Here is a 21,601-nt window from a genome sequence, read left to right on the forward strand (position 1 = left end):
TAGGAACTGATTTCTTATCCGTAGAATACAACTAATATGTAGAAATCGGTTTCTACAGGTTTTTAGAATTATAATAATGTGTAGATTTTGATTTCTACATGTTTTAGATTTACAGTAAATCTATAGAAGTCGGTTTCTACGTGTTTTAGATTTATAGTAATGTGTTGATTTTGATTTCTAAAGATTTTAGATCGGCAGGTTAAGCGCGGAATGTGTATTCTAAATATTTTTAGAATACTCTTATTTACATAGATCACGTATTCTAAACATTGTAGATTCAATAAAAAAAGTGGATTTCGTTTTCTACTTCGTAGAATGTCATTTCTACTTTATTTAGAACAAAATCTGAAAATTATGATTTAAGCATTTTTAGAACTGAAAAAATGCCATTAAGTTCATATAGGTATTTTATCAATAGTTACTATTTTTTCAATTTTTTTTGTTTTTAAAACTATTTATTAAATTTATTTTCAAAAATATTAAAGGGTATTATAGGCAAAAGGGACACAAAATAGATATTAGTCTAAAAGGACATAGTTATCATTTTTTTGTTCTAAAAAACAATTTTCCAAAAAAGAAAGGAAAGAGAAAGAGTTCACATAGAAAGATTAGCCAGTTCAGAACATGATCAAATGGATTTCAGTTTAGATAAACATCCCAACATTCACTAAACTCAGCTACCACATCTCCCTAAACTTATTTGTCAAGCGTCTTTCGTCGTTCATATGGATGCGGAGTTGCCGATTTGGTTTATAGAGTCAATATGAGTCTGTGAATGTCTTGCTGTTCAAAAAAAAGAAAGAAAAAAACAAGAAAAACATTTCCTTATCTCTTATCCACCACTTCCCTCATATATACTCTCCTAGCCTCTGGATCAGTGAAGAAAATCATACAATATTGTGGCACCTCTTTCTCTAGCCAGAGGCCATCAACAAACGTTTATTATGCTTTTCTAATTCCAACTAGGGGGTTTTCCGGGCTACGCCCGGATTTTTTCCTATAATATCAGTTTAATTTTTGTATTTATATTTAAAAACGAACAAATATGATATACACTGAAACTTGTTATAGAATTATAAACATAAATGCAAATTTAAAACTATTTGAAATAATTTATTGTGTTTTATTGGTGTTTTATGTTGGATATTAGTAAGATTATTAAAAAGTTTAACTAAATTATAAGTTAAGATCTATATATATATATATATATTCTTTATCTTGGTTATTTCTTTTTATGTAAAACAATTGTACAGCTTATAATTAGTACTGTATAAATTTTTATTGGTTTTAAAATTATTAAGTTTCATTTTTGTACTTGTCTTTAAAAGAAAGTACCACCGATTTGTATACCGTTTCTTTATTTGTTGTCTTCAATTTATCGTTTTAACCAAAACAATTTTGTCAACCTTCTTAACCAAAATTTAAATTAACATTTATTGTTGCTATTTAATTTCTTTGTTTTTTTTTAAAGTTTGTTTGTGATAGAAAGAAAATTTTGCTTCATGATTTGAAATATTTTTAGTTGTAAATTTATAGAAGGTTTACTTTCTTACCGTTGTTGAAGTAATATTAATTTAACAGTTTCTTGTTTTAATTATTTAATTAATCAGATTTTTTGGAAATAATTTTGAATATTAATACTATTATTTTTCTGTTTGTTGGGTAGTGTTTGTGTGCTCGGTCATCCCTTTATGCAAGGCTGAGATACTTGCTCAAACATGGTCTTGAATGACCTTTCGAAAACAGGTATGAGTGAGGACTTCAAACCTAACTTAAAAGCTTTCTGAAATTTATAAATGGTAGATATATACAAAAATTATCACTGTCTGAGGTCTGGAATTAGGTTTTAAATCAAAAATTCTAAAGAACTCTTAACTTAAATTTGATTTAACACATTGCAAGACATTTTGTGTGTTTCTGAAAATAAAACAAAAACGGTTTAAGAATTCTAACTCCTACGGTTTGATCATGCCCTACAATCTGAGTTGCAAACCTACAAACTGCATTATTATTATTCTCGTATTTGCCTCACTTCTTCTTTTGTGTTTCATGACCTTTTTTTTAGGTTCCATGACCTTTGTCTATGATGCTTTGATAGTATTGTGTACAAACTCAATATTAAATTTTACTTTAGTTATACACATTCTAAGTTATTATCCAGGCTACACATGTTTATATTAATAATTTGTTTATAATAATTTTAAAATTATCAAAATAGAAGATCGTTTTTAAAATTGTAACCTTTTAATTAACTACCATTTTCTATTTTTGGATATATATACACATAAATTGTGTTTTAAATGTACTTTTCACATGTAATACACATTATGTAAATATTTTTTTTGTATATGTAATCTTATGATATAATATTTTATAATCACATTTAATATGAGTAACATATACTAATTATTGAATAAAATTAAATTGCATCTTTTTCCCCAAAAAAATTACTGTTTAAATAAAATATGTTCTATAAATATTGAATAATTTGAACACTAATTGTTTTTGTTACAGGATATTATTATTAGCATATTGTTTACAGTTCCATAATCTTAATATATGACTGCTGCTACTGATGTTAAGGACTATGCTTTTGATTTCAAATTGCAAAATTCTTGATCCATTGGTTATAACAAATTTGGTTTAGTGTCCTAAACTTTTGAGAGTTCCAAATTTGGTTTAGTGTCCTAAACTTTTGAGAGTTCCAAAGATGTGGACGTGGACACTCTAGATGCTATAGCTCAATCCCTTTTCTATATTGGGATTATTATCGAGCAGAGTAGCTAACATTAAACTCTCGAGCTTCCAATTGTACTTAAACTCTTAATTTGCACATGATAGTATATATAAGAATAAGATCATCAAGAGTAGAATCGAAGGAGTATAAGCAGCATAAGATTGTGTAGACCTTATAAACACAGCACCCATGTGACCTGAGATAAAGTAACATAGACGACAACGGGCTCACCAAGTTCCTTAAGTGGCACATGCCTTAATTTTTTTTATCAGCACCATTAACATCAGTCGGTAAATCTACGTTGAAGTTTGCATCCTCTTGTCTTCTACTATCAGGAAGAATTGTTCACGTATATGATGGAAGAAAGGCTGTTTAGAGTAGATTTCTGACAATATATTTTAGAAACTCTCAGGAGCTAACCTTCTGGTAAGCTTTGACCATAACTTCTCTCACTTCTTTCAAGGGTTTTACTTGATTCTGCAGAGACCAGACCACAGTCATATCATATACATATAGTGATTATTACATAATTATTAAAAATGATATTTACTCATGCAACTGCACCTGTATATCAGTAATAGCATGATTAGCTTGAAGCTGAAAGAAAGAATTGCTGAGAATATTCTTAATATTACCATTTTCACTCCACAACTGATGTAGAAGCATGTTATTATAGCTCAAATGGAAGACCCTTAAGAATATAAGAAACAAAACAGTCTAGGTCGATCAGTGGGCTAATCATTTTACATCTTATGGATATAATATATACTATCAGATACTTACTAATGAACATAAACAAAAAAAATTATCACTTCCTTTGAGAATCGTAGCAACAGTGGGTTCCACCTTCTCATTATCAGGATTATAATACTACACAAACAAATTGAGAGTCATTTTTTCTACAATTTTGATAGAATAAGCAAAACTTGTTTTGGACAGGAAGCTAAAACCTTCGTTCTCAAAAATGAGATGTGGCTTTTAGCCTTGCCTCAATCTTGTTCCACTTTTGAAGAACCCCGCGAGCACCCTGTTAATTTGTATTGAGAAAAGCTATTGAGCCAACCAATCCAAACAAAAGTCAGAGAAAAAGAGTTGCATAAAGAGCAAGAAAGTGTTTGTGAATGTACTACTTACACTTTCTTCGATGATGACAGAGCCTTTTAAGTTTTTTTTTTCTCGAGAAAGGGACGGCTCTGCATAAATATCCATGCTTCTGTAGCACAAAGTTGCTTGAAGTGTTTCATGATCATATGGTGAGATATGACGCTAAGCCGAGGGAAACCACATAGCAGCGCAAGCTGGAACACATCAAGTACATTCTCAGTGTTACGCAAACCATGTTGTAAAAGACATCCACAGAGCGTTTCAGCTGACGAACCACGTACGCGTCACGGAGGCAGCAAATTCATCAAAAAAAAGTCAGCTTTAATCTTTACTAAGAGAATGTTAGAAGAAGTGAAGCAATATTTTGTACTAAGAGTAATGGAAACAAATAAAAATGCATACCACAGATTGATTGAGACTGTATGCAACTTGCCATGTCTTTTGGCTTACTTTTGATATCACAGTCGATCCCTGTTAATTTAAAACATAAAAGAGACAAATTTAGTTTGTATTCGGTTAATTAAAGATCTGAACTACCTAACGAATAAGTTTTATAAGTAGGGCTTTACAATAGTATTTGCACGAATTTTTAAAGACGAAGATAGCAATAGGAATTTGAAGAGGTATTCTAGAGGCTGTACGAACTTGAATAAGGGATGAAGAAGGTGGGTTAAGCTGAAATTAAGATATGAATAAATAAAGGATTGGATGATTGAGAGTAAATACTTAATAGTTATAACTTCAACGAAACAGAGAGTTGCAGAAATCAATCGGCAACACCATGGAGAAGTGGAAGAGGCAAAACGATATCGACGGTCATTGGGTGAAGAAAGAGAGTTGGGCTTATGGCTACAACAAAATATTAACAGGCCATACTCAGCCCGTGTAAATTTTATGCTGCGTAAAGGAACGTATATGTGGCAAATAAAAGCTTTTTCATTGGCCTGAATAAAAAATCTGACGTGGCACGCTGTATGCTCTGCATATTCGGCTTTTAGTAGTGTTAGATATCATACTTGGACAAAAACAAAATAACAATAATATTTTACACCACACCCGCATAAGCATTTACGATCCGAATGGTAATTGCGGATTTGGTAATATAATCAGAAGGAACTAAATATTGTAAGATGCAACTACGGTTTATGTGATTTACAGAATGAGTAAAATTTTGATAAAATTTAATGATAAAAAGCAGAGTAAATAATATAAAATTAGTATATAATTAATATAGTTTTAAATTTAAATTGTTTGTTTTGTCTTAAATATGTAATATTTTATTATTTTAAAATTTAATTATCAAATGCATTTGAGATAAAAAAAAAATGTAACTAATATTTTTAGATGTATACATTTTCTGAACAAGTCCAATTTTTATTAAAAAAAAGTACTGAATCATGTTGACTAGTGAAAGTATATTTTATTGTATATATTGTAAATATTTAATTTTTTAGTTTGTAATGTATATCAGTATACGTATGTGTGTTTTTATCCCAATCATAAAATACAACATATTAAATAATTTTGACATAATAACTGAATAGTTTTTAATTAAAAGACATTTTTTACATATTTTAAAATAGCATAAAACTATTGTTTTAAGAAAAAAAACAAAAAAAATTATTATATGCCTTCCATACAAACATGTAATTATATATGATTACAAAATATATATTTTCTAATGTAATGCAACAACAGCAATGCAACAACAGCAATGTCAACATATATGATTTACACGGGATCAACCACGTATAATAATAGTACTGTTTACTAATTATTACTGAAATAATTTGTCTGTAAAATAGTTCTATAGAAAATAATTATTTTTACAATAATATTGAGATACATGTATGGTATACGTGTCTTGTGTTCGTTTAAAAGTCCAAAATGTCTGATTGATTATTTTGCCATCCATTTTGTTTTTATGGTTAAAATGAAAATTATATAAATGTGTGCGTTATTTAAGAAAACACACCTATTTGTATGTATGTGCGGTTTACGCAAAAGAAATTAAAGAAACAAATACATGATCAGCCTGTACATGATTGGTGTTATCGATGCGTTATTTTTTCCATTTATGCTCTTAAGCTAGTTATGTGAATGGGAATATTGATTATTATTTTTAAATTGTCCAGTTAAATGCCTGCTTAGTACTTGCAAAATCTATGGTATAAATTCCCTTAAAATCTTTTTTTTATTAAACATTATTCCCTTACAATCTTGCAGGACACTACGAGTTGATGATACGTTAAAATACTTCAAAATAAGACGTTGAAAAGCCGGGTGAAATACCAATAACGTATCCAAAAAGTGAATAATTTAAAGTTGGTCGTCCAAAGTGAAAGCTTTAATATTGTTTAAAAAACTTTGCTTATAAATATGGGAAGCCTTGTGGTGAACTCAAAGCACATCGGGTCTTATCACTCTCTAACATACATACATATAGAGAGAAAGCGATCAGCAAGAGAAATGAATGTCGTTGAAGGAGAGAGATCATCAATAGTAGACAAATGGGCACCGGCTATGGCAGTTGTGGTAGCAAATACAGTGACGGGTTCAGTAAATGCCCTTGTGAAGAAGGCTCTTGATGGTGGTGTTAACCATATGGTCATTGGTGCTTATCGTCTGGCTATTTCTGCTTTCATTTTGGCTCCTCTCGCTTATTTCTTGGAAAGGTTCGATATTTGATGATCCAACAACTTACTTATATGTGATTTAACTAAATACTTTTTCTTCTGAATCTTATGTTTTACTATTTAAAGGAAAACAAGACCGAAGATAACGTTAAGGCTATTGATCGATCATTTCATCAGCGGTTTGATTGGGTTTGCCCCTCTTTTTAATTATTTGTTCTTATAGTATATGATTCTCATCGTCAAAGCATCCATAACTGTAGTCTTTCAATAGATTTTTTCACAACTAAAATAATAACTAAAAGAAAAAAATAAGATAAAGAGAGAGAATTCTTCATATAAATGATTGCCACTTAACTAATATACGCATATCATTTTGTAAATAACTCACATTTTCTATTTATTTTTGAGGGACTCGTTTGAGTTTTTTTACCGTTGTGAATGCTCTTAGATTTTCTTGGTATTTATTTTTGCAATAGCAGTTTTTTTTTGTCAACTTTTGCAATAACAGTTATATAGCTAAGCTCTAATTTTTGTTTTGTTTTGACATATTTTTGATAATCCACAGGGCGAGTTTGGTACAATTTTTCTTTATGCTTGGTCTGTCGTACACATCAGCAACTGTTTCGGGTGCTTTTCTGAGCATGATGCCTGCAATTACCTTCGCTTTGTCCCTTATTTTAAGGTACTAAGAGCAACATTACAGGGAGTCCCTCAAGGCATCTCTTAGGGGAATGGGGTGGAGACCGAGGAAAAAAGAGAAGGGAAAAACCCTTAATTAAGGGCTGTCCCTTACTCTCTAATGACAAAAAAAACAAAAAAAAAACAGAAGAAGGGACTTTCTCCCTCTCTTTCTTCATCCCACCAATAATGTTGCCCTAATAAACCGTCATTCATTCTAAGTCAGGTTAAATAATCATAAAATATCATTAACGAAGTCCATAATAATATAATATAATCGTGTAAACTAGATAAATATTCATTTCATCATACAGAAATACTTACTAAAATATCTTTATGCAGAATTTTAAAGATTGACATGTTTGACATAAACATTTCGATATTAAGAAAAAGTATTTTTACTATTATTTTATTTCATGAAATTCTATAATTGAGAATAGTAGATCTAATAAGACAAGAAATAGACTTATATATACGTAAAGTTGATTTTTTATTAATTATTCTTACAAAATTGAGAATTGATTGTTTTAAATAGTTTTCCATTATCTGTTGACAAATAATTATTTTTCATGATCACGTAATATTAGACAAAACACATGATTTTCTGAAACAGATATTATATGCAGTTAAATTTAAATAAATTTAATACACATAGAATTATTTTATTCATGCAAATTGTGGTGGATGTACATACAGTGGCAGAGGAGGAAATATTTTTTACAGGGGTCAAATTGACGATACAAGAGTCGGTAATCAAGGTTCATCAAATGTTTCTATAGGAAATACATGCAAATTTTTTTATTTTTAAAAATCACATGGGTCATCTGACCGGCATGATCATACGCTAGCTCCGTACATATACCAAGAGGATGATACTTGCTCCCTTGAAAATTTCAAATTCTTTGTAATATACCCAAATTTTAGCTATTCCCTCCTACTAAAAATTACATTTTAATTTTAGTTTTATATTTTATATGTGTTATAACATTATGCTACATCCGCCACTGATTATATAATTCCTTTTCGGAAAACAATCACCAAGAGAATGTTGTAATATCTAATGTTATATAATACGCATAAACAAGAAAACAGCGTTGTTTATAAAAAAAACAAGAAAACAGCGCATGAATTTTAAGGATATATATTAAACACCTAACGTATCAGAATGCATGGGGACATATCAAATACAGTAAAATGTTTTGTTTTAAATTTGTGTAAATTTCAGAATGGAAAGTGTAAGAGATCTAAAGAGCGAAACAGGAATGCTAAAAGTGATGGGAACATTGATATGCGTCGGTGGAGCGTTGTTATTAACATTTTACAAAGGTCCTCAGATATCACACTTTCACTCTCACCCAGAGGCTCTTCAGGACAACAACAACCATCAAAGCAAGACAAATAATTGGCTTCTTGGATGTCTCTATGCTGCTATAGGAGCCTCGTTTTTTTCTATGTGGATGCTTTTCCAAGGGACTTTAAACATTAAGTACCCTTGCAAATACACGAGCATTTGTCTCATGTCCGTGTTCGGCTCATTCCAATGTGCTCTCTTGAGTCTCTACAAAAGGAGAACTGTCAATGATTGGGTCATTGATGATAGATTCGTCATTTTCGTCATTGCATACGCGGTAAGTCAGTTCATACCTACCATATCCTGAATTGGGATTTAAAATTATTTTTTATAAACCATGGTGTTTTTTTTTTTTTGAACTTATAATAAACCATGGTGTTAGTCTGCAAGGCTTTAAAATTATGGAATTTTGTAGATACTTCCTTTTGTCTTACACTATCATCTTCTACTATATAATCCTCGAATTTTTGTAATGACGTGTATATTATTTTAATCCCAACTAAGCTGGTGCACGTAATCCATTCCCTGGAAATCTATGTATCTTCGATTTGCTCAGCCGATCATCAAAACACGAAATATTTTCTTAATTGAACGAGACACCATTAAGTTGGTGATATTATTTTTGATTCTTACTATCCAGGTAACAACTAATAAATATATTGGAAACTTGTTATATATATTATTTTTGATTCTAGAGGATGAAACGTTCTGTTACAATATTATGAGCTCTGTGTTTTTTTTTTTTTTTGCATTTTTGGAATAAATGCCAAAAGCTAAGCCAAGTCATTTAGCAGTCAATTTTTACAATTATGTTTTGAACCACTCTATTTTTAATAAAGGCTATGTTCTTTGGTATCATTTCGTTTCGTTGATTGGTTACTTCTTATATTTTGGGGGTTTAATTATGATGAGAATAAAGTGTTAACTTACATAAAAGAAGTAATGCCGCTTTATCTGAAACTTGTCTAGAATGTAGAAAAAAAATATATATGCAAATTTATGAAAAAGAAGGAATACTGATATTTTTGAAAAATTGACTGGATTTGGATTTAAATATATAGATACGGTCCTGATTTTTTTATTTATTTATTATTTTATTTTCTTGGTCCTGATTATTTAAAATGTATAAATATAGGGAATAGTGGGGCAAGCGATGTCGACAGTAGCAACAACATGGTCGATTAAGAAACTGGGAGCCGTTTTCGCATCAACGTTTAGTCCCATTATGCTCATCTCAGCTACTCTATTCGATTTCCTCATCTTACACACTCCTTTGTGCCTCGGCAGGTAATTTCATTTTACCTCGTTTTATATATGTGAATGTAGGTCCATGCTATATAATATATAAAACTCTAATTGTTACATTTTGCCTTTCTTACTTCGATTACAGTATAATTGGATCCGTGGTGGTAGTAACGGGTCTCTACGTGTACTTGTGGGGTAAGAACAAAGAAATGAAAGCAGCAGCAACAATGTGTCCTCCGATCCAAAACGAAGATAAATACAATACTAATGATAATAACACCAACAATAACGGCTCTAGGTTATCCGTTTAATATGGTTTGAATGAAGAGGATTTGAGATATAACAAAGTACCTCCGTTTACTCTCTTTATACTATGTTTGTATTGTTTCAGATTAATGTGACAAAATTGTATTATAAATTTATACGTTATGAGCATCTCAGTAGTTCTAAATTTTGTCCAATGCAAATTATTACTTTTGTATATCCACTAACTAAATATTTGGATTGTTGAGAGTTAATGTATCTTTGCTATTTGATTCAATATATATATAATATTAAGTTTCATAAATCTCTAGCTTAAAATCATTTAGCAATTAATGTATATTGATCCTTTTCTGTGTATCACTACAGGCCACATATTAATTTAGATATGAGGTACCTAACATATACTCCCTCTGTTCCCCGAAAGTAAGATGTTTTAAATTTTTTACTTGTTCCACAAAGATAGATTTTCTATATGTTTAAGGTACTTTTTATACTTTTAAGAAACATTAAATGAAAATATTTGAATTTATTAAATTTCATTGGTGAAAAGTTATTGGAAACTGTATAATAAAGTAAAAGAAAAATTAAATTATTAACATTTATTGAATTCTTAATAAACGTAAACACATTAAAAAATCTTACTTTCGAGAACAGAGGGAGTATATCAAACATGCGCGTCTAATGGTAATTACATTGTTTCTTTGTATAAGTTGATTGTGTATTGATTCTTTTTCGCATCACTCGGAAACAATTTTTTGTTGGGGCCATTATATAATCTTATATATTAAAATAGAATTCATGATTTCTTGAATGTGTGATTTTTTAATTTGGACATCACTTAGAAATCTTACTAAATGTATTTTATTAAGACTAATAATACATAGAATCTTTAAAATAATTTAATCATAATATCTTTTGATAACTTTTCATTTTAATAGTATAGATATATTTATTTTAAAATTCTAACAAATCTGTTTTCAAAGATTTTTACAAGATCTTCATTTTCGAAATTATATTTAAATATTTTCACTAATTTTGAATTTTGTTTGAAATATTATTATAAATTAATATATTCAGTTATCGTTTATAAAATGAAAAATAAAAAAATCTATAGTATTTTATCTATTATATAATCTTAATCAATCATATTAAAATAAATTATTATATTGAGCTAAATATAGTAAAATTGTATTAAATTTATAAATTTATGAGTTTTAGTTTCGTAATATGTTCAAAAATAAAATCTAATACGTTGGTAAGATGAGTTAACATTAGCAAACAATATAATACATGTATAAAAATTAACATGTATTTCTTTAAAGTTAATAATATAAAATCTTTGTAACTACTTTAATCATATATTTTCATTTTAAATATAATATAATATATATTTATATATTATATTTTAAAAGATCTAATGAATCTGTGTAAAAATATTTTAATAGTAACTTAATGTATTTTAAGTTATCATTTATAAAATAAAAAATAAATAAATTATAACCTATTTTATCTATTTTATAGTCATGATCATGTTAAAATACAATTATTATACTTAAATAAATATGATAAAAGTATATTCAACTGATAAATTTATAAATTTTATTTTCATAAATATAAACTATTTATTTTTAAAATATAATATGATGATAGAACGGTTTAAAATTAACAAACTATATAATATATGTCTAAAAATTGACATATGTTAGAATTTTGTATATAGAATAATATATTATTTAAAATGAATAAGCATAAAAAATATTAGTAAAAAGAAATCCAGCTCTGAAAAACGGGTCAGAATTTAGCATAAATTAAATACAAAATAATTTTCAAATATGTTTTCTCATGAAAATATTATTTTTCTTAATAACTAAATGCAAATACAATAAGATAAATCTATAATAAGAACTGACAAATTACACGGTTTTAAAAAATTGATTAATTGTCATTCAAAAAAACAATTTATTAATTATAACATATAAATTATAAAATTGTTGTATTTGAAATAGTTATATAAACATTTAAGTATATGATTAACGTTAAAAATATATACCACTTATGTTTTAAAATAATAATTTATGTATAGAAAAATGAAAACAAACACCTGCGTGGTTGCGCGGATCAAAATCTAGTTCTAATTAAAATAATATTTGTATGATATTCTATTTTATATAAATGAACTAGTGGGAATATGGAAGAGCAAACCATATCTGATGGAGTCAAGAGTGACTTTCCACAACTATTCCCCCAAATCCAATCATATACTATAATATACACTAAAAGAGAACAATATATCAATTTTATTGGGATCACATGATTCCATTATTCTTTAGTAGGCCACCTTTTCTATTAATAAGATAGAAATTGCATCATCCCTTGTAATAAAGCATTGACAGTTTTTTTAGTCCACAACTTTCCCAGCTTTAATTTTTTGGGCAACTGATCATCAGCTATCATTGTGTATTTTTTTCTTTGCACGTTTTGTTTAGAGTCGCTGAGACATTCGAAATAAAACGAAAGTCCATAAAGTAAGCCGCAAAAAAGCCCACTGGACCACCGAGGTAGATGAACATTTGGGACGACTTACGAGAATACATATTTAATTTACCGGCAATCATCTTCTTCCGATATTTATCAAGGACAGACGGATTTCGTTGTATTATAGCAATCTAGTGGGCACAGCATCCTGGTTTGAGCAAAAAGCTGCTTAATTGGCTTACTTCTTGCGTGGGTTAGGAACTACGTCCGACTTAATTCAGAGAGGCGTAATAATTCTATTTTGTTTAAATTTCGGAGTAAGCGGTCCTTTCTTTTTCAACTGGTCTTGAATTAGATTTCTCGTTTAAATAAAAGTGTTGTGCATGTAAAGAAACATAAAATAATTTCTTTGGATATCTATATAACCGAAATGCATTTTACATTTTGAAAATAGTGTGGAAAGCTGCAAATAATACTGAAACTCATCAAATTGACGTGTAATGATACTTTAAGATATTTTCTTATCAAATAAGTGAAAGAGTATTGGTTGTTGCCAAACAAAATAGTTTTTTTTTAATATGTTGTGCTTTAATGTTCTGAAAATTGTAAACATATTTTATATAAAGGTTTCAAAAATATGGTAGAAATGTAATAATTTAGGCTCTCGTGTCAACGATATCCCAAGGTGTGGATTGGCGGCTATTAAGAGCATGTTTATAGGGTTGCTTATCCATGGTTTCATAACCAAAAAATTAATTAAAAATTTGTGGGCCCCACAGAAGATACAAAAGACGTTGCTTGTGTATGCAAAAGAAGAGACGTTTTCGTTTCGTTGCTTAGACTGTTTTGCGGGCCCCACGACACGTGGCGGCCCGCGATTAGTTCTCTTTTTTTTTTTTTTTTTCGGCCAATTTTTAAGAAACCTAGATTAAGAGACAAACTGATAAACATGCTCTAACGTCACATTCCAAAGTGATTAAGTTCCAACTTTCCGGCTTCGCCGTAAATTTTATTTCGACGCATTCGAGTTTTACTCTGAATTCGCTGTCATTTTATCTTAGAGGTTGCTCTACATCTATCTTTTATGATGTATTGCTTTATTGTAATGTGTAGAGCTAGGATCATCTCTTCTTCAAAATGTAGTCCGAATGTTTAATCATTAATGAAAGTCGTGTTACAAAAAAAAAGGATTATGACATTTGTGTTTATTAAATATTAAAGATTAGTGACCATAAAATTTTCATTTTGTGTGTTTAGGGTATACAATAGTTACTAGTCTTTTTAGCATTCTTGAAACAAAATAAAAGCTAATAACAATATTTATGAAGCGGAGAGATTATATGTTAATGTACATCAAAATTCTCGGTGTGCACTGTGCAACAAGAACTGATTCACAATATGATAAATTTCCACCCGACCTTATATTATGATACATAAATGATGAACTTATTATGGTAATACACTAAGTACATATCATATCCTGACTCATTTTAACAGAAAAAGGAGGAGTACTATAAATAGAGACAACTTTAACTAATTATTCCCTTTATTTTTATGAAAGATAGTGAAGTTGTTGGACAAAGTGCGCTATATAGTTCAACAATTCTTCTTTTTTTTGTGTAAAATGTTAAGATTAATATTAGATTTTCGAATTTGTTATTTAGATTATAGTGAAAACAAGTAACGGGATGAAGAAATTGAAGCTAAACAACAAAATTTATGGTGGCAAAAATCTGAAACCAAAAGCATAGAAAAAGAGTCTGGTACCACAACCTATTAGTAAATAGGCGTCTTTAAACTTTAAAATAATGGTTCTTACAGCTTCCAACATTCCAACCCAATGAAGAATCGCTAAAAGATCGAAACAAAGAACTACAAAGAAACTTGACGGGGGCAACCTCCGAAGACACAAGGGTGAGTCACCTAATAAACGATGATGCTAAATTGAAACGAATAATTGTTTAGACCTAAAACAAATTGAAACACAAATAAGTAAAAGACGCGAGAGAAAGTTAAAGTCTATTTATTTAACAACAAAAAGGAGTTAAAGGTCTATAGATCGGTGACTATAAATCCATGACCGGTGAACACAAGAGAAAAAAAAAATCCATGACCAATATCCAGATATGACATATTTTGTTCTCTTTGACCATTATAGTTTGTAGGTTTAAAATTTAGAATATAGTCTGTGGATTTACAATGTATAATTTGTATTTCATTTTTTGCATTAAAATCTGCGTAAAACTCATTCTCTGCCTTGATATACTATTGTAGAGATTCGTTTATTTCCCACATCGCTAAATCCAAGCCAATTACAGGTCGCGACCTACGTTTTTTTCCTAAAATATAATGTTGAATCTGTATGCCGATAAGAGAAATGTTTCAGAGTAATGTACAAAATGTGCAGTAGATGACACGAACAAGACGTGACAAAACCAAATTACATGTTTCTCCGATAACGTATATCGTGTAAATAAATTGTTCGCCAAATTAACGAATATTCATAATTTTATAATCTCTATATAAAATCATATGCGTGAGCTTTTGCTAACGTGCCTATGCAAGTTCCTTAAATAATATAGTAATCAAAAGAATTAAAGCGTTTGAAATTCCGCAGGGAATACCGATAACGATATACGTAACAACTTTAAGTTTTTGGTTGCGAGTGGATGAACATAGTGTAACTAGTAACTACACATGCATGCTTAGACAGTTTTTCACTAAAAAAATGCTTTATAGATTTTAGATATGCTAGGAATTGTTTTGTTTTTCTTTTCAAGTTAACGCCAGAATAAGTCCAATGTGAAAAATGACAACGCATAAACATTTCCTTATATATATGGGAAGGTTTGTGATTAACCAAACTAAAAGCACATTGGCTCTTATCTCTCTCTCTCACACACAAGCTCACACATATATAGACATATATATAGAGAGAGAAAGAGATGAATGAAGAGACGCAAAGCGTGAAAGTAATCGGGCAATGTTCACCGATTATAGTAATGGTGATAACTAACATAGCGATGGGTTCAGTGAATGCACTTGTGAAGAAAGCTCTTGATGTTGGTGTGAACCATATGGTCATTGGTGCTTATCGAATGGCTATTTCCGCTTTCATTCTAGCTCCATTCGCCTATATCTTGGACAGGTTCGAAACTTTTATGAAACAACGATTTATGTATATGTGATATTCTGGTCACACCCTCCCCCCCTAAAAAATAGAGCTGTAAACGATATTAGCTCACTAAAAAGACTGTTCTATGATAACAAAAGACATTTTTTCAAATGTAAGTCAATAATGAAATCTCTATTATGAGAAAAAAGCATTTTCTTGAGACAGATACATTTGAAGATTGTTTGAATTCGCTTTTCTTTTAATTCGCTTCTTTTTTTTAACATTCAAGCAAAGCCAATTAGTTATGTTATGTGCACTTAAGTGAAGTTTTTTTTCTCTAAAAATTATGTTTAATTGTTAAACAGGAAGACAAGACCGAAGCTAACGTTTAGGCTATTCATCGATCATTTCTTCAGTGGTCTGCTCGGGTTTGTCCTCTCAAATCTATATTTCAATTAATTCTTGACATTTTGTGTCGTCTATTTTCAAATTATTTTTATTTTTATTATAATACGTTAATTATTATTTTCGGTTTCGAATGTTTTCTTTCAAGTAAAATATATTAATCACGCGCCCCAGTTATTGTTATTTAAGTTTTATTTTTGGGTTTATAAATTGCAGGGCAAGTTTGATGCAATTTTTCTTTTTGCTTGGTCTATCGTATACGTCAGCAACTGTTTCGTGTGCTTTGGTAAGCATGTTGCCTGCAGTCACTTTCGCTTTGGCCCTTGTTTTCAGGTACTGACTGAACCACCCGGCTTCTTTATGTATGTATTGACGCAACATATTTATTGAACTCTATATTAAAATATTTTATTTGAAAAAAATTCTTCTAGCTAAATTGATTTTGTGCAATTTGATTATGATTTCTTTGATATTACCTAAACTTCTTTTTTTGAGAAAGAGCTTTCTTATATCACCTAAACTTATACGTAACTATATCCATTTGAGCTCCTTTATATAGCTTTTCCTGGTAAAAGGTCTTTTTGGCTAGACGTCGCATTTTTATAATCTTTGATAAAGGGATGCGGAACCTAGTAATAACACGATTCATTGAATCAAATGTAATATATATAATATCTATCATTAGCTTTTAAAAAGTAAATAACTATTTTTATATAATTTTTTGTTGTTGTCTACAACTCAAGTACACTATCCCGATCCTTTTGCATAGGTTTATGTTCGTTTTTTTGTAAAGTAAAAAATAAAATAATATGAGACATATTCTTAACAAGTTATGTGGCATCTATCATATAAACTTACATAAACACGTTTTTAGGATTGAAAAAGTAAAGAATCTAAAGACCAAAGGAGGAAAATTGAAGATGCTGGGAACTCTAATATGCATAAGTGGGGCTTTGTTCTTAACATTCTACAAAGGCCCTCAAATATCAAACCCTCACTCTCACCGAGAGGCTCTTCACCACAACAACAATGATCAAGACAAAACCAATAACTGGCTTCTTGGATGTCTTTACTTAACCATAGGAACCACGTTGCTGTCTCTATGGATGTTGTTTCAAGGGACTTTAAGCATTAAGTACCCTTGTAAATACTCGAGCACCTGTCTCATGTCAGTTTTTGCGGCGTTCCAATGTGCTCTATTGAGCCTTTACAAGGGCAGAAACGTTAAAGACTGGGTTATCGATGATCGATTCGTGATTATTGTCGTCGTATACGCTGTAAGTTATTATAATATTTAGATAAATCTAAAATGGACTTAAAGATAAATTAATAAATTACAAGGTAACTATGCAAACGCATGGGAAATTTTGAGGTTTATCTAATATTACTTTGCCATTTATATAAAACCATGAGGTTTCTAAATATCAATTAAATTTAACGAACCACACCTACTAAAATTTGTTGCATTCTACGTTTATTTACTCATATTGGGTAAATGTCATTTTCTAAAGATAGTACCCATCTGTTATAATACATTAACAACAACTGATTTTACAAATATGTTTTATAATAACATGTTTGTCAAAATGTTTGCAAAAGTTTGTCTAGAAACTTTCTTTTTCTTTGAGTTGTTCGTATTTTGGTTCCGCTTCCTCTCTACTTTTACAACTCGTATATCACATATACACGTACTAATTACAGGGAGTAGTAGGGCAAGCCATGTCGACGGTAGCAACAATATGGGGGATAAAGAAATTGGGAGCTGTTTTCGCATCAACGTTTACTCCAATCGGTCTTATCTCAGCTACTCTATTCGATTTCCTCATCTTACACACTCCTTTATACCTCGGCAGGTACTTTTACTTGTTTTGTATTCATATATGCGTAAAGTAGCTAGGTACATGCTCATAACACTAACTAAAGTTTTTGGAGTTTTGATATTACAGTGTAATTGGATCAGTAGTGGCAGTAATGGGTCTCTATGTGTTCTTGTGGGGTAAGAACAACGAAACGGAAACATCAACTACATTGCCTCCTCAGATGGATAACGAAGAACAAAATACTAATATTTCAAATAATAGTTCTAATGTTTAAGGAGAGGATTGTCAAAAAATGTTTAAGGAGAGATAATGAGAGAATACCCTTATCTGAAGTCTAAAACTCCAGACATCAACGTAAAGAGTTGTCAAATATATATTCATCATTATTTAATAATATCATGTGACAGCTTATCTATTTTCTTCGTTATTAATTCTTTTGGGGTTAAATTTCCGTATGATTCAAATATCGTTTGATATAATGTGGTATTTTGACACATTTTTAAGTGACACGATTACTTCATTTTTTTAAAAAAAAGTAGCTAATGTTTCTGCATAAATCCTCTGCTTACTAAAAACAATGAAAAAGTTTATGCTTTACCACTGCATGAGCCGGTGGAATGCATTAATAGCAGGCACATCTTGTTTAAAACACAAAAGGTATTGCTGCCCTAGAAAAAAACTTCAAAAGTATCTCAGTAATAAATGGAACTATAAAATCGAAAGTAGGAATATAGATTATTGGGTTTGCTTTAATAGTATAGTCCGAGGATCAAAGCTACCGACTTATTAATACATCATCACTAGGTTAAAATCCACGCCATGCACAGAATGAGATTATGCATAGAAATTATTTTTACTTTATTTACGTATTATATATATAAATAAATAAAGTAAACACATAAATCAAAAAAATACATTTTGTTTATTTACAATAATTTTCTTTGGTGAATAAACCAAAAAAGCATTTCATTTATTTTGTGTTATATAACTAAATTTCAATGATACTGAAATATACATATAGTATATTTTAATATAAATATTTTTTTATTGAAACTTTGTACTCATATAATTTTATTAACATTTGTAAATTTGTTGTAACAAAAAGTTTAAACCATTAATCACAAAATTTTCAATGTGAAATTTTTTTCATGCAAATTTCAAAATTAAAATATTAAGGTCTCAATACTTTTTCAATGCAAATTTTGAAATTAATATATTTATATATTTTATATAGTATATTATTTAATTTAAACGAAAAAAATAGATATATATATATATTTAATATGAATATCCATTAAATGAGACTTCATATTCATACGATTTTATGATCTTGTATCTTGCTATAACAAAAAAAGTTAAACCATTTATCACAAAATTTTCAGTGTGAGGCTTTTAACATTTTTAATAGGTTATAGTCGTTTTAAAAATTTAAAATATAACATATAAAAAAATCTAATTTTTTATTAAATAGTTAATGTGATTATTTAATTTTTAAGTAATATAAAATTAAACAAAAAGGAGGGAGGATACAATTTTTTTAATCAAATTTTTATTATTCATAATCATTAATTGTCATATATATGGTAATCATATTAGGTAATTTCGTAACTTTTATTTAAGTAAAGAATTGATAATGTGCTTTTGTACACTACTAATCAATTTGATAGTTAGTTTAGTAAAAATTATAATATATGTTAGATGGACCAACCTATTTTTATAGGAATTCTAAAAATCATCATAGTGATGACACGTGGCTACAAAAAAATGTTGTAATGCTTCTCAATTACTCTCTCCGTATCACTTTAAGTGGTGTTTTAAAAAAAAATTGTTTTCAAAATAACGGATGTTCTCACTATTCTATATAGAATTTAATAGCATTTGAATTTTGTGATCAATTACAAAATACTGTTTTTTTTCTTATTGGTTAAACTAGTTTCATTTAGTTATATTTTTATGTAACCAATGTAAATTGTATAAAAGTTTGTATTTTCTTAATCCATGTCCAAAAACTTTAAAAACCACTTATATTGATACAGAGGGAGTAATATATAAAGGATGATTAGGGATGAGAATTTTAACCGAACTAAACAAAAAAGTTAGTTCGATAACAAAAAAAAATCGGTTTTCAGTTCGGTAATTGTTTAGTTCTGTTTTCTAAAAAAAATTGAAACAATACCAATCTTAACCAAAATTTCGAACCGAACTAACCAAAATCTGAATCGAAATAACCGAACTAACCAAAATCCAAACTGAAATTACAAAAAAAATCAAATTTTATTCAATTTAAACCAAAAATTTAACCAAACTAACTGCAAAACCGAAAATTTTAGTAAAATTTTTTGAAACCAAAAACCGAACCAAACTTTTTCGGGTCACATATTTCGACCAACCTGAACTACCCGAATTCCAAACTAGCCGACCCAAAATACCCGAAGAAACCGAACCCGCACGGTCCTGGTCATTTAGAATCACAACGGCTTTAAATTTTTGATACTTTGATGTTTGGAGGGATCAAAGATGGTTTCTTTATTATAGTAGATAGTGTTTGAAGCAGTGGGAAGCTGTAAAGATGCGGTTATGATGGATACAAATACATCTGGAGATGAGGTATTATTAACTATAAGGGATGCTTTGAGGTTTTTCGTTTGAGATTTTTGGATTTTTTGTTGTTGTGTGAGTGAAGATTTGGTTTTGATGAATAGGCAAGAAAGCCATGTACTATTAGCAGCGGAAACGATGGACAAAGGATGAACATGATAGGTTCCTAGAAGCCTTGAGGCTTTATGGAAGAGCTTGGCAACGTATACAAGGTCTTACAAAATTAACATCTGTCTTCTGTGCTGTTCTTTTTTCTTTATCTCCTCTTGATTGTGAGATTCCTTTTTCATTCTTTAATATGCAGAACATATTGGGACAAAGACTGCTGTTCAGATCAGAAGTCATGCACAAAGGTAAGCTGTTCCTTTCGAATCTTAAGTAAAGATACAACTGGTTGGTAGTAGTGAGATAACGACGATCAATGAATTTAGTTGATAATGATGACCATGTTCTGTGTGGAACAAAGGTTCTTTTATGGGTTCTGTTTCTTACTCAGTGCTTCAACTAGAGATTTGGAGTCTTGCTAAGTAGAGTTGGTTGGTTACAAGGATAGCACATAACTGTTTTAACTTTAACTTTTTCATTTGCTCTGAAACGAATCGAGATCATAAAACTGTCTAGAGTTAGATTAGAGAGAGCTTCATTCTCTATAACCATGAGAAGTCTATACTCTATAGTAACAAACTAGCACTGTATGACACAAATGTACCGTATTTCACTTTAAGTCAGATGAAATAATGGGACTGCATGACCTCTTTTAGCCATTCAAGTCAAAAAAGAAAAAACCTCTAGGACCTCTACCCTGGGTCAGTATAAGACTCTTTTTAACCTCAAGAGTCTCAGGGTTGCATTTACATTCTCCAATATGGACACAGTTATGGTTCAACTCTTCAGTGGACTTCTTCCTACTCCGGTCACATGCCTTGCCTTACCAACACTACAAGAAAAATGGGTTTTAATAGCAGACCGGGATAGCGTTTTTTTCGATTGTGTTATGGTTGACATAACTATTACTTTTAGATATCGTTTGTATATTTGGAAACGTTATGATAGAGGGGCATATTTGAAAACGCTATAATAGCGTATGTTTAATAGCAAAACATTTTAAAATGTTATGTTTGGCTTTTTAAATCTCTAAACCCTAAACAAGTTTTAAAACTCTAAACTCAGAAA

General features: G+C 29.7%; 2 protein-coding genes and 1 long non-coding RNA gene across 7 annotated transcripts; 2 read left to right on the forward strand and 1 right to left on the reverse strand.

Moving 5' to 3' along the window:
• Positions 1–2,784: 2,784 nt before the first annotated feature.
• On the reverse strand, positions 2,785–4,783 carry LOC106401961. Of its 5 annotated transcripts, XR_007327580.1 has the most exons (7): positions 4,411–4,780; positions 4,244–4,312; positions 3,872–4,106; positions 3,688–3,764; positions 3,302–3,607; positions 3,158–3,214; positions 2,785–3,062 (listed from the first exon to the last, which is right to left on the reverse strand). It is a non-coding gene; the product is annotated as an uncharacterized LOC106401961 (long non-coding RNA). The 5 variants fall into 5 exon arrangements; XR_007327582.1 differs by having other exon boundaries at positions 2,785–3,214; positions 3,872–4,035; positions 4,411–4,783; XR_007327581.1 differs by having other exon boundaries at positions 2,785–3,214; positions 3,373–3,607; positions 4,411–4,778.
• A 1,422-nt stretch (positions 4,784–6,205) lies between these two features.
• On the forward strand, positions 6,206–10,173 carry LOC106377349 (WAT1-related protein At1g11460). The gene is made up of 6 exons (XM_048765850.1): positions 6,206–6,516; positions 6,604–6,666; positions 7,043–7,159; positions 8,381–8,783; positions 9,642–9,793; positions 9,897–10,173. Exons 1-6 carry the CDS (start codon positions 6,221–6,223, stop codon positions 10,060–10,062), a joined length of 1,197 nt encoding a protein of 398 aa, XP_048621807.1. The 5' UTR covers positions 6,206–6,220; the 3' UTR covers positions 10,063–10,173.
• Positions 10,174–15,345: 5,172 nt separating this feature from the next.
• Positions 15,346–18,245, forward strand: LOC106375031 (WAT1-related protein At1g01070). The gene is made up of 6 exons (XM_013814932.3): positions 15,346–15,638; positions 15,971–16,033; positions 16,227–16,343; positions 16,885–17,287; positions 17,712–17,863; positions 17,957–18,245. Exons 1-6 carry the CDS (start codon positions 15,436–15,438, stop codon positions 18,102–18,104), a joined length of 1,086 nt encoding a protein of 361 aa, XP_013670386.2. The 5' UTR covers positions 15,346–15,435; the 3' UTR covers positions 18,105–18,245.
• Positions 18,246–21,601: the final 3,356 nt, after the last annotated feature.

The sequence above is a fragment of the Brassica napus genome, chromosome C8, assembly GCF_020379485.1.
Source record: "Brassica napus cultivar Da-Ae chromosome C8, Da-Ae, whole genome shotgun sequence".
NCBI classification, from domain to species: Eukaryota; Viridiplantae; Streptophyta; class Magnoliopsida; order Brassicales; family Brassicaceae; genus Brassica; species Brassica napus.

What these genes read in the sequence shown, in the direction of transcription:
- LOC106377349 (XM_048765850.1), top strand. Translation starts at nt 6,221, where the DNA reads ATGGGAAGCCTTGTGGTGAACTCAAAGCACATCGGGTCTTATCACTCT. An exon ending in TTCATCAGCGGTTTGATTGG is followed by an intron (nt 6,667 to 7,042) that starts GTTTGCCCCTCT and finishes GATAATCCACAG; the next exon opens with GGCGAGTTTGGTACAATTTT. An exon ending in ACTCCTTTGTGCCTCGGCAG is followed by an intron (nt 9,794 to 9,896) that starts GTAATTTCATTT and finishes CTTCGATTACAG; the next exon opens with TATAATTGGATCCGTGGTGG.
- LOC106375031 (XM_013814932.3), top strand. Translation starts at nt 15,436, where the DNA reads ATGAATGAAGAGACGCAAAGCGTGAAAGTAATCGGGCAATGTTCACCG. An exon ending in TTCTTCAGTGGTCTGCTCGG is followed by an intron (nt 16,034 to 16,226) that starts GTTTGTCCTCTC and finishes TATAAATTGCAG; the next exon opens with GGCAAGTTTGATGCAATTTT. An exon ending in TTATTGTCGTCGTATACGCT is followed by an intron (nt 17,288 to 17,711) that starts GTAAGTTATTAT and finishes TACTAATTACAG; the next exon opens with GGAGTAGTAGGGCAAGCCAT.